Genomic DNA, 13081 nt, shown 5'->3' with positions numbered 1-13081 from the left:
GCAGTGTTGAGGTTCAGGAGCCTACCTGATGTGGTCTCTTAATCTCTGACCTCCTCCCCAATGATATGTGGTGTAATTCTCCGCCCGTTATTCCAAAATGCAGTCTACACCAGATTTTTTAATGACATACAATTTCTAGAGCAGTGCAGAAACCTCACTTAACTGTTTTTGATGTGATTTAGATAGATGTATGAACTTTCCCACAGTATTTCATCTTGTAGGCCTACATTTTGATAATGCAATATGATTAGCTCTACGTTTGTAGGCTGCATTTCCAGAAAAGTTATTTATAGTTCTGCATGTTTTGTAACTGTGTGTTTTGTTTTAATTATGTACCTTAACTGTTGTCCGTGTCTGTATTTATTTTAAAGAACTACACCGAAAGAATCAAGTCTTTTGAACTGGAGAAGGAACTTTAGTTGCTATTTGCTTGTTCAAAGCAAGTCATTCAGCCAGGAAGTGTTCCCAGTCTGCCCCTGAAGAGGCACTGGTGTCTAATGGGTATACCTCAATTGCTTTGTTAGGGTGGTTAGAACAAAAGACCCTTTCTAGACATAACGGAAAGCGTAGTAGCAATTATACAAGCGAATCAGCGATTCAAACAAATTGTACAAGTCGAACAATACAGCTATGTATTGAATAAGGAATACTAAGGCAAAAAGAGAAGCAACGAAGTTACATAAGGAGTGGGGAGCACATTATCCATAGTAATAGATTCAGATAACATGAACAAAGCGGGATTTGGGAAGGGAAAGATTATATATACTTTATCCTCTGCAAATTTACCGGTTAAAATACAATAGTCAAACCCAATGCAGCCAATAAAATGCATTTTCTAGATTCTGGACCTGATGGTCATAAAGCGACACCAATAATTTTACAACAGCACCTGCTTTTAACGCTGCATACTACGTTTCTCGTTCAACAAAGAAGCATTTCACTGCAATACCCTAAGATTTTATTTAGAGAGTGTTAAAAAACAGTTACATTATAGCAAAGTATTTGGAAAGTACTGGGGATGAAGTACGACAGCCGTTTCTCCACAGAAAGTAATTAGTGCATCAACATGTTACTAAGCTAAGCATTAATTATTATATCGTGTCCACTTAAGAACAAAGGTAATAATTCTGCACATATTTTCTATTCTGTGTTTCCTTCTATAATACGCATCCACACCCGAGAGTAATAATCAATATTTTATTTTATCAAAAAAAAAAAACTACAACCCCCATCATCTCCAGATGTTGCAGCAATATGAAGTACGGTTCCTATAGCATATTCGAATAAATTCAGCAGGATGTAGATCCAATAGGCGTAAAATATCTGGAACTGTCTCCACCTCTGCAGCCCATGCAACCAATGAGCGTCGTGTGCTGGGCGCTGTCCACTGTCCAGCGTATATAAGCTTTGTTCTGATAACTGGTTGCAGCCAGTGGAAACGACGGAAGGCGGGCTTTACAGCAGTATATTGGTTGTAGCTGAAGCGCTCACCAGTTCAACCTCAGAACCATCCGCGCGGGCGTGTAGATCAGTTGTTCAAGTGTTAGACAGCTTAGCAGTCATCATGAGGGAGATTGTGCATATTCAGGCCGGTCAATGTGGTAACCAAATTGGAGCTAAGGTGAGCTGGCTTTGGGGAGAAATTAATTTTGTACATTCCTCTGTAATCAAAGGTGTCTTGCATATTGAAAATAAAATTGGCTGTCTTTGAATGAAAATTGTATTGTAACTTTGTTTCAACGTTTGCTCAAAGTGTTTAAAGTCTAATTTTATGAAACTTGTATGCCTTTGTCCTTTTTAAGGATATCAACAAACTGAATTGAAAATTAAAACGTAAACGCTGACACGCATTATTTTTTTGTAGCTGTGGGGGAGGGGTATGTAAAAAGATACATGCAATGAAACATGTACAGTTGGTAACACTTCTAGCACTGAGAATTTTAAACCTTCTTGTGTTCCTTTCTGCGCGCCCGTCGTGTTGAGGATGGTGTAACATTGTAATGCCTACAGTACATGTTTGAATAGTTGCTGGGTGGTAGGGACTTGTTACTTAATGTCACCGATTCCGCTGTAATACTGACTTTGTTATTGGCTCTATAGCCTTGTTAGCTAAATTCCTTGTTGCCCTTTTTTTTTCTTTTAAGGGGTGGGTGTTCCTGATTTGACAGGAAACTGCTACATGGCAGAATCTCTGCAATGCGGGGCTTGAAACTTCTCACAGATGGAGGAGTGAGATGAGCAGCTTTAGGTGCAGTTTTTTGGAGAGTTTCCGTTAGGTTTCTTGAGTAGTTTTATAGGTGGTAAAACTGTAGGATTCGAAACCTCTGCCAGCTCTGTAGCTGGGTATGTATTTCAGTGTTATTTGCCTGTTAATCGCTTCATGATTTAAGTCTTTATTTTAGATTATAGAACTGAGTGACTACAGTTTCAACTGCACAAAAATTGAAAGCTGTTTGAAAGGCTTAAAAAAAATCTGGCGCCAACACCTTCCTCCCTCTAGCGGCGCGGATTCTTTTGTCTTGAGGTTGGGTACCGCATGGTTGGGGGATGGGAGGGGGTCGCAAGGAGTGGTGCACGCCTTTGAATGTCTTGATGCACAAACTTCAGAGGATTTATAGAAATTAATTTTCATTTCTATCTTGAATTGGGGAATTCCACACCCTCACGCGGCTCTGGCTTGCTTCCGTGCTTATCGCATTAAATGCTCTTTCCCCTTTGTTTAATTAGTTAAACCTGTTATACACTTAATGTGGTCTTAAGAAAGCGAGTAATTTCATAGTTTGCACGATGTAGGAGGAGGCGTTGGCGTAGTTTGTAAGCGATGGTTATACAAAATGGTAGGCGAGCAGTCTCGAAATGGAGCTTGGAGGAAGTGAGCTTTTAGTAGTGCTGGGTGTGGCCTTCAGCAGCGTATTGCTGCTCCGTTTCTCGGCTTTTTTGCTGAGGTTGATATCCCTCCTTTGTCATAGTGTCATGTTTATCTGTCTTATACTATATAAAGCATAGCGTGGACCATTCTGTGCCTCCTTTTTAAGTAGGATCGCTTGTTTCAAAACAAAGTATATTCTCTCTTCCATTAGCTTTCTACTATTTTCTGTTTTGTAGCACGTATTTTACAGTTCGATTTTTTTAAGATGCGAACCTCAAGCTCTCGACACTGCGAAGTTTCTTTTTCTGATCCTAAATACCCCAACGTCATGCGCCCGAAAACATCTTGCTGCCAAAGATTGGGCAGAACTGCTGTGTGCAGTCTTGCATTTGCTATTAAGCAGGCTCCCGTGATTTTGAGCAGGGCGAATGATTTGAGAATTGGGTCAGTACGTCCTATTACACGTATACACTCGCAATAGTTAGAGCAAGACATTTGTCTGAGATTGGTACAGCTCTACCTGCCTTTACTAAAATAGGAAACCACCTAATCCTACTTTGTCAAATACCTTACCTTGGCAATTGATGCAACACAGGATAACTCGTGTACAGCACAGGTGGATTAAATGGTTGGTCATGTTTGTTGCCAATTACTGCTAATGACCTCTTGTAATAGAATTATTTTGAGATGTGAGCAAGGCAGGAACGTCTAGAATCGTCCTAAACCTACAGGGCGATAGAACTATCAATATCTGGCCCTTCTGATTCATCATAACTCTTTTTCACAATTCCCCTGGGCAGTCTTAAATCTGCCAGGGGCCCATTGCCAGACTGAAGTCCCTGACAACAATCCCTCTGGGCTGTCTGGCCTGTGGACGGTCTAGCTAGAGTTCTGAGATTACTTTGGCTTCCTTTACCCTTCCTGCCTTATGCTTGCATGACTGGAGGAGAGGGTGCAAAAAACAGTTGGGGGGGATTCCAGGTCACCAGGTTTATTAACTCCCTTACAGCTGACCCTAAACTGGCAACTATCCCCCTGCATTTATGAGGATGGGAAAATCTGTCCAGGTAGAGACTGATCTTGGAGAACTGAAAGGCTGGTAAAGCAGAACAGCCCAACCCTCCTGACCTATCTTGTCTGTACCTGTTCCTCACCCCCTCTGCAACCTGTGTCTGAGCTGACCTGCCTCAGACAAATATCTTGGTTGTGACTGGCTTGCCAGCTGTTTGCTAAGGTCTTCAGTCATGCCACACAGTGCAAGATGTTTAGGACCAATTTGGTGAAGTAACTATCTGGACTAGTTCAGCAACCATCTTGCTCTTGTAAGGAGGAAGTTAATAGGGGGAAAAGGCCATGTTTACAAAGTGGGGTGAATGCAGGTTGTTTCAGTGACTAGAAGTTGGGCGTAAACCCCAAAACTATTGAGCTGCATATGCTAGCGGAGTTTTGTGCAGATGTAGTTATCTTTTGAGATCACCAAGCGATAACTTCAGCCAGATGAGACTATTCTTGTAAGATTCAGTCAATATACCCAATGTAAACTTGTATCTCTTGGTGTAATTGTGTTCACAAGCTGAGTTGGGCACAGGTCTATAATCTGCCATGTTTAGCATTACAATTTCGTACAGCAGTATGAAATGGACTTAGAAATGTGTAACGTTTAGCACAAGCTGGTAGCACTTCAGAGGTTTAGTAATTGGTAAATTCACAAGCTTGTGTAACAATTCTTTGCCCATACCCTTCAGAATGTCTGCATAGAACCCACTTGCCATACTAGACAATTGTAGGAAAAACTACGATGTTGAAATTAACCCACCTGATGCACAGTAGCAAGCCACACCCAAACCCCACATGTCAGTACACCGCCCATCTCTTGATTGTACACCACCCATCTTTTGATTGAAAGCTGCCAAGTCACTTTCCCTAGGCAGGAATAGGAGTAACACAAGTTTGCATTTACTGAATACTTTTAAGTTCATCGGCAGACAGAAATGACTAAACTACACAATCACCAGAGTACAATTTCCACACTACTGGAGATGTGAAATCAAATTACTTTATTTACCAAAGTTATTTAATGCAATCCACAAGTTTGACACTCAAAGGAGTGCAGAAAGTCGGGTCAATATCCAGCATTCCAGAATATTAATTTTTTAGGGAATTCTGAACGCGAGTGCAGAAGCTACAGGCATAATTCAGTTTATCTGCACTGTTGGAGAAAGTAAAATTTGACATTGTGGACAGAGTGCAGAAGCTGAAGACGTAATTCAGTTTACCAGTGCTATTGTTGGAGACAAAGATAATTGGTCTCATCTAATTGGCACAATTTTTTTTTCTTCAGAGATTGAACTAACAAGGTAATCCCATACAAGAACGGCTTAACATGACATTCCAACACTTGTATCACTAATATCTCAGAAGCAAAAAGAGTCTCAAAAACAAGTACATAACCACTAAAAATTTTGCTTGTCCAGAGCATCCCACAACTAAGACCATACTGGAACCACACTATCATATACAGTGTGCATTCTGTCAGTCATAGCAAATTACTGCTTTTAAATCACCTCCTCCTGCACTCGTACTGTCTACAAATTCTGTACTCAATGTCAAATTTTTACATTCTCCAATAACAGTGCTGATAAACTGAATTATAATGCCTGTAGCTTCTGCACTCCTTGTGTTCAGAATTCTTTTCCTCTTGAACAATAGAATTAATATTCTGGAATGTTGGATACTGACCTAACTTCTGCACTCGAATGTCTCAACTTTTGTGGACTGCATTAACTTTGGTAAACTAAGTTCGTTTGTGTCTTTTGGCTTTTCCCAGTTGGGGGTCGCCACAGCAGAAGTCCAGTCCACTAATGATTGGTAGTTGGTTACCAGCCCTGACGCACGACCTTCAATGAAGGTACACCCATTCACACGTCTCCACGCAGAAGATGCTCTAGCTGAGAATCTATCCAGACAGTGTCTTACTGTGTGGCAACAATGCTACACAGCACCACCACCGCGGGTACAATATGAAGTAATGAATTGATTTCACATCTGTAGTCGTGAGGTTTTTCTTAAGTCTTAATGGTACTCTGGTGATTGTGTATTACCTTTGGGCATTTCTGCCAATGAACTTTAATGTATTAAGTAAATTCAAACTTAAACTTGTGTTCCTATTCCTGCCTAGGGAAAATGACTTGGCAGCTTTCAGTCAAAAGGTGGGCGATGTACTGACATTGCTGTCAGTAGGGTTTGGGTGTGGCTTGCTATTCACATCAGGTGGGTTAATAAACTTAAATATCGTGGTTTTTCCTATGATTTAGTATGGCAAGTAGGGTATGGGCAGACATTCTGAAGGGTATGGGCAAAGAATTGTTACACAGGCTTGTGAAGTTACTAATTAAACCTCTGAAGCGCTGCCAGTTCATGTGTTGTAATGTATGGGAGATGGCATCCTGACAAACGTTTTATATTTTGACAAAACACTAAAAAAACCTCGTAAGTTATAGTGATAAATGCAAAGAATAGCATCTCTTGCCAAAGATTAGGCACTTGTTGCAGTGCATTAACCATATAGCATTGCAAACTGGATTTTTGGTAATTACTAAAATCCAACATGAAGGGAGTGGTTGGGCATATGGAGTAAAAATCTCTAGATGCTTTTTTAAAGGTTGTTTTGTGGTTATAAGCTGTAACTTGCATTACCTTCCTCTTCCTGAACCTCATTTGGATACAGGACTACAGTTGGGGTGGTTGCATGTAATGTAAAATGGCAGCTTATATTAATCCATTCCTTTCTCTTTGAAGTCTCCATCTTATGGCCACTGCTCATGCTCCATCTGTCAACCTCCCAAAGCCTGAGTCCCAAACTCAAATTACACCTACACTGCCTTTTCTCCTCACTTGTATGTGTCGATGGAATAATCATTCACAACTACTTTGACTCTTAACTGTACCACTAACTGCTTGTACTCATTCTTCTTTGCAGTGCATGTAAATTAGTCAAACTGTATTTAAAGGTACGCTGAGCTCCACCTACACAACTGAAATTTTCTCTGTTGTATCATTGACTATTGTAACTAGCTGCAAATTTTACTACTCTGTACATTTTTCATTGTAACTTTTGTATGTACGTCTTGGGAGCTTCTCCCTAGGCCCCCACTGAATATTGGCTCACTGGCCCAGTAGACTTTCCTGGTAAACAAATGCAATTAAGCTACTAAAACAAAGCTGTTTTTTTTCCAATGTAACAAACTATAGTAGGTTAAAGGTAGTGTCTGGGGCTAGTCTTGAGGCTATGATCAAACCTTAAGTAGAGGCTGTATCGTTTATTGACTTGCTAGATACCCAAAGTTAATTCATCTTGCCATCTAAGTGCAACCATTTGTAAGGGAAAACTTGTTTGCTTTTAAGTGGCTGTTTAGTTTTTGTTTAAACTAGTTTAAAGTAGTAAGGCAATGGGACATTTAACCTTCTGTTGGATACTAACAGTTATTACTGTAGTGTACGCACAAAGTAAATGGTTTAAACCCTTAGTGGTGTAGATTAACGGTCTTTATTTGGATGTTTGGGATGCTGTTTTCACTGAAAAGTGGGGAGATTGCAAGTGCACTTCTCCTGAAAGAGTTAAAATTTGCTTTGGTGACTTGGCAGTGAGTGCACTGCCATGCTGTTTCAGTTTAAATCCATGACGCATTGCTGGCAGGTACTAGGACCTTGCTGCAACATTTCCTCTAGGACTAGGAATGGTGCTCATAAAATGCTAAGTGTTTTTTTTTTTTTTTTTTTTTTTTTTTTTTATTACAGTTCTGGGAAGTAATCAGTGATGAGCACGGCATTGATCCTACAGGAACCTACCACGGTGACAGTGACTTGCAGCTTGACAGAATAAGTGTTTACTATAATGAAGCTACAGGTGAGTTATTTTAAACCCAAGCAATGTGGTAGGGTGTACCAATTTGAAGTTTTAACTATTGGCACTTGGATGCTAGTATTGATGCCACACAGTTTTGGTGTGGCATGCAAGATATGGCCCACTACTTTATACTTAAAAATGATTTAGGGCTGCTACCTAAAGAACAGAGCCGTGTACACCCTAGACTTGGGCTTTGTGCTGCATTTTCTTGCTGTCACTTTGCCAAGCGCTCTTTTTGGGGGGGGGGGTAAAGTGTCAAATGGTTGGTATGCTGGTAAGTATACCTCTTGGCTAAATCATTGAGCCACTGCTCATTTTGCTAAGTTTCAACAGCTTTTGGATTTTAATTTGGCCTACTTTTTACAGCCACAAGCCAAGCTAATGCAATTTGTGGCAGTGTAGATCTACAAAAGTGGTCAGTGTACAGCATTCATTGTATATCTGAAAATAGGAATTTAATACAACTTAACATGTTGACTTATTTTTGCAGGTGGCAAATATGTTCCTCGTGCTATTTTGGTGGATCTGGAACCTGGTACAATGGACTCTGTTAGATCTGGGCCTTTTGGTCAGATCTTTAGGCCAGACAACTTTGTCTTTGGTAAGTTCCTGGTGTCTTACTTTTAGGCAGTGGGGTGGAGTCTAAGAAGTTCTCTCCTTAACACTTGCACAGTATCTTAGTGAGGCCTGCTGCATAATGTTTACCCACTTCCAAATTAAGTTGTCTTCTCCCAGCATGTACCTCTAAACAATCTGACTTCTGTAGTTGTGTACTTAGTGCTTATGATTTTGTAAAATTTTGGTAGTTGGCAGTCATGGAGATTTTTTCTAGGGTCTTTGCCTGCTGAGTTTGTTCAGCAGAAATTACACTAACTGGCTAACTGGTGTTTAGAGTATCCAGTAGCTTTCTGTATTGCTCTGGTTTCCAGTAGCTTTCTGTATTGCTCTTGTTTTGAGCTGGTTTACAAACTGGCTGATGGCTCTATGTTCTGGGTGTCCTTCCCAGATAGGGTTGCCACCTTTCCAAATGCCCAAAGTGGGACATTTGTGCTACAAACATCACGGCCAGTACAAAGGGCAGAACTTCATTGTTTTGCCTGAATAAAAGTTTATTCTTGTAGCATTTTAGTTCCTTATTCTGTTTCTTATATTTAGGTGTTTCAGATACAGAATAACTGTTTTATGCAACTATTACATAAAAATATAGAAAGTAATTTTGTCCTAAAATCTCAGGACATTTGCCATTTTTTCACAAAAGTGGGACAGGTGGGGTAACCCTATTCCCAGAGGATGGCAAGGCTAAGATTAAGTTCCTGCCTCGAACTTATTCCAGTTTGTTTTTCTAGGCAATTACTTCTGTGTTCTAACAATACATTTCATGTCTGTACATTTCACTAAAAGTACAGTTTAGACTTGTAGTATAGTTTTCTAGTAATCTAGGCTTTTACAGCAACCCGAATTGTTCCTATTGGCTGTCAAGGAATTCGGGTCCTTTATCACAGCTAAAAGAATCCTTTTATGTGGTTGATGGGGAGGGGCACTTTTAAGCAGAAATGAATGCACAGTGCAACAGCTCTCCAGGGGCGCCAAGTTTAAGAGCTGAGGCTTTGGAGATTTGAGTCTGGATCAGAAGCTTGTATATAGCCAGGTAATGTCTGTGGGCCTCAAGTGCAAGGACCATTGCATTTAAGTTTAATAGCAAACACTCTAAAGGCAGAATCTTAAATATGCATGCTGAGGTTAAAGTAAGAGCATGAGGCACTCGAGTGGTGGTACCTACTGAAGTAGTTTGGATTTTAATATGAAGTATTAAATCAGACTTTCTTGTACATTAACAATGGTCTGTAATCATTCTTTGCACTCAACAGTCCTGCCTAAGATTGACTTGCTTTCAGAAACTTTCCATAAGCTTGAATTCAGGAAGTGATTCTACACTGGTATTCCACAAATGTAGACCTAATGTGGGGGGATATGGGGTGTCATTGGTCAGGCTACTCTTGTTGCTGACTGGGTCATCTGTCATTCATGATGACCTACCATGCCTTTTGGCAGCTTCATTTTTACATAGTTTCATACCCAGATTCTCCTCTGGGGTGTCTGCAGATCTTGGTGCAGCTAGGCCTGCTAATCTCACTGAAGTGGTGGAAATGGGATACCTTCCCCCCCCACCCACCTTTTGCAAGACGTGAGCCACCAGCTGTTGCTCACACCCATCTTCCCCTCCAACTTCCTGAGCTACAAACTGAAATGGGCTGATCTAGTCCAGAGCCTTATTCCACTATACTTTAAAATTGGCACCAGATTGTGGCATAGTGCACAAAGTAGGGTGCAAATGTGTGGGGGAAAACGTGCAGTGTTTCCACAGCATTACATTTAAGGGAGGAGCAGTAGTTTGAAGTTCTGAAGTAACTCTAGTGATGGGTTTGACCACTTGAGCATATGTGAGAGGACAGCATGGGTTTAAGGAAGCCTTTAGCATGAGTATTATAGCTACTGTGCAAGCAAGTTTGGGGACCCTGCAGTTGTGGATAATTTAGGTGAAAAGTAATCGTGCGCACTTGTGACTTTGCCTGGACATGACTCGGATTGCAGATTTAATGGATTAAGTTCAGTATGGTTTTGTGGGTAGTCAAATTGCTGGCAGAAAAGTTCTACTCTTGGCAGATAGTACCTGTTCAAAAAGCTATGTAGCCAGAGCACAGTGCAGGTGTGTTCTCGGAGGGTACAAATCACATCCCATGCATAACCTGCCATATAGTGTTATCCCTGTATGTATCAGTTTTGGCAGGACAGCTCTTACAATATTGGGTCACAAACTGCTGCCACAACTTTTTTTGTGCCAGTGACACCATAATGAAATCTTCATAGATGCTGTGCCCTGGAGTTGGATGCACCAGTCCCCTTGTGGTAGTCCCCCTCCCCCAAGTGCAGAGGGTGTGGTCAATGTTAGGACAGTGGGTTTTTGTTTGGCCAACCTCTTAACAGCAGGTTTTCATGGTTGTCAAATTGTTAGTCTGGAATGCATTCATGTGACAGTACTGACAGTAACTTCTGTTGCTGGAATGGGCAGGGATAATGCAATTGTATTTCTGGTGCATGTTGCCTTTCTTGCAGTCCTCTCCTTTTCTGGTCTGAGTAATTGTTCAGTGTCTCAAGTGTTGACTAATCTGTTGGCTCTTTGCAATTGGATGTAGAAAATGCCAGAAGCTGCAGGTTGAAATTATTGCTTTAACTTCATGTTTAACTTTTTTGTAGGTCAGAGTGGAGCTGGAAACAACTGGGCAAAAGGTCACTACACAGAGGGAGCAGAACTTGTGGACTCTGTCTTGGATGTGGTAAGAAAGGAGTCTGAGAGCTGTGACTGCCTACAAGGGTTCCAGCTTACCCACTCACTGGGTGGTGGTACAGGATCTGGTATGGGCACACTCTTGATAAGCAAGATCCGTGAGGAGTACCCAGACAGAATCATGAACACATTCAGCGTTGTACCTTCTCCTAAGGTGTCAGACACAGTTGTAGAGCCTTATAATGCCACTCTGTCAGTCCATCAGTTGGTTGAAAATACTGATGAGACCTATTGCATTGACAATGAAGCCTTGTATGATATCTGTTTCCGCACCCTCAAGCTTACAACACCCACTTATGGAGACCTCAACCATCTGGTCTCTGCCACTATGAGTGGAGTGACCACATGCCTCCGCTTCCCTGGCCAGTTGAATGCAGATCTCCGTAAATTGGCTGTAAACATGGTTCCTTTCCCCCGTCTCCACTTCTTTATGCCTGGTTTTGCTCCCCTTACAAGTAGAGGCAGCCAGCAGTATCGAGCCCTGTCAGTACCTGAGCTCACACAGCAGGTATTTGATGCAAAGAACATGATGGCTGCCTGTGACCCACGTCATGGCCGCTACCTTACTGTGGCTGCTGTTTTCCGGGGTCGCATGTCCATGAAAGAAGTAGATGAGCAGATGCTTAATGTCCAGAACAAGAACAGCAGCTACTTTGTAGAATGGATCCCCAACAATGTGAAGACTGCAGTCTGTGACATCCCGCCCCGTGGTCTCAAAATGGCTGTCACTTTCATTGGTAACAGCACTGCCATCCAGGAGCTCTTTAAACGCATCTCTGAGCAGTTTACTGCCATGTTCCGTCGAAAGGCCTTCTTGCATTGGTATACAGGTGAAGGTATGGATGAAATGGAGTTTACTGAAGCAGAGAGCAACATGAATGACCTGGTGTCAGAATATCAGCAGTATCAAGATGCCACTGCAGAAGAGGAAGGAGAATTCGAAGAGGAACTAGAGGAAGAAGCTTAATTTCTGAGGCCCTATTCCAGTAGTAAAGAGACTGAAGCCCTCTGTTGCTGATCTTTGACATTTAAAATTCTTTGTAGCTGGGTATTGTAGTAGTCTTGCCTCTGAGTGTAAAGCAATGATGTATGGTTTTAGCGGGCATTGTAAGACTTGATTCGCTTTTTTCAACCAAGTGAAATGTGGGAAGTGGTGCAGCAGTACCTTGGTGCCATCTTAAATTTGCTTTTGAGTTAAGTATTGCTGTCTAACATGCAAGGCTAATGGGGGACCTGTTATGCAGTTTAGTCTTCTGTCTCTAATGTTTACCTGATGGCACCATGGGGTATTAATTTTTGGTATACTGGCAGAAGCATTTGGTTAACTTGGAAGGGTTTTAAATGTTAGAAGCTCAGCATAAGAGTGTCAAAATGGTAAATAAAAAAAATATATAAAAATCAGGAAAGTGTTTCATTACTGTTCTGTTGCAGCTTTGGTGCCCTGTTGTAGAATTTTAGGATTCTGCATCTGTAATGCTTTAGACTGGCAGCAGTGGTATGCTAATGGGTCAGATTTTCTTTGGCCTGTCTTTCATGTAACACCTTCACTGTCCTAACATCTGATTACTTTGGCTGCCACTAGCTGCAACTTGAGACTAGCTTGGGGGGGGGGTCAGTTTAAAACTGAGATACACTTTCACCTTGGTACAAGTATCTTTGCCCTGCAGACACTAACCAAACATGATGGTAATCTGTAGACATTGGTTTATTTATCTCCGTTTTGTCTACATGTTGACATTTTGTTTATGGTGTTCTGTAGACAAAATGTTTTAACATTTGTATGTATTTTCATGGTAATGTGTCACACTGTCTTGCAGACCTCCATCCTTGCTGTACTGGAGTACCCACCTAGAGTACTGTCCCTCAAGGTGGCAATCGTTTCTTAGTCTTTATTTCCCCTAACTGCATTTTTGCTTTTCTTTTCATATTGAAAAGTTGATCTAATGTAATAAAATTTTTT

At 41.2% G+C, this 13081-nt stretch overlaps 1 protein-coding gene across 1 annotated transcript; it reads left to right on the top strand.

Annotated features, from left to right (window-relative positions):
* The first annotated feature begins 1446 nt into the window (after positions 1-1446).
* Positions 1447-12515, top strand: TUBB (tubulin beta class I). Its single transcript, XM_044083295.1, has 4 exons — positions 1447-1621; positions 7667-7775; positions 8266-8376; positions 11031-12515. The coding sequence occupies exons 1-4, from the start codon at positions 1565-1567 to the stop codon at positions 12086-12088; spliced, it is 1335 nt and encodes a 444-aa protein (XP_043939230.1). The 5' UTR covers positions 1447-1564; the 3' UTR covers positions 12089-12515.
* Positions 12516-13081: the final 566 nt, after the last annotated feature.

Source organism: Protopterus annectens, chromosome 9.part0 (genome assembly GCF_019279795.1).
Source record: "Protopterus annectens isolate FY-2018-M chromosome 9.part0, PAN1.0, whole genome shotgun sequence".
Taxonomy (NCBI): domain Eukaryota; kingdom Metazoa; phylum Chordata; order Ceratodontiformes; family Protopteridae; genus Protopterus; species Protopterus annectens.
This window is presented reverse-complemented; position numbering and strand designations above follow the sequence as displayed.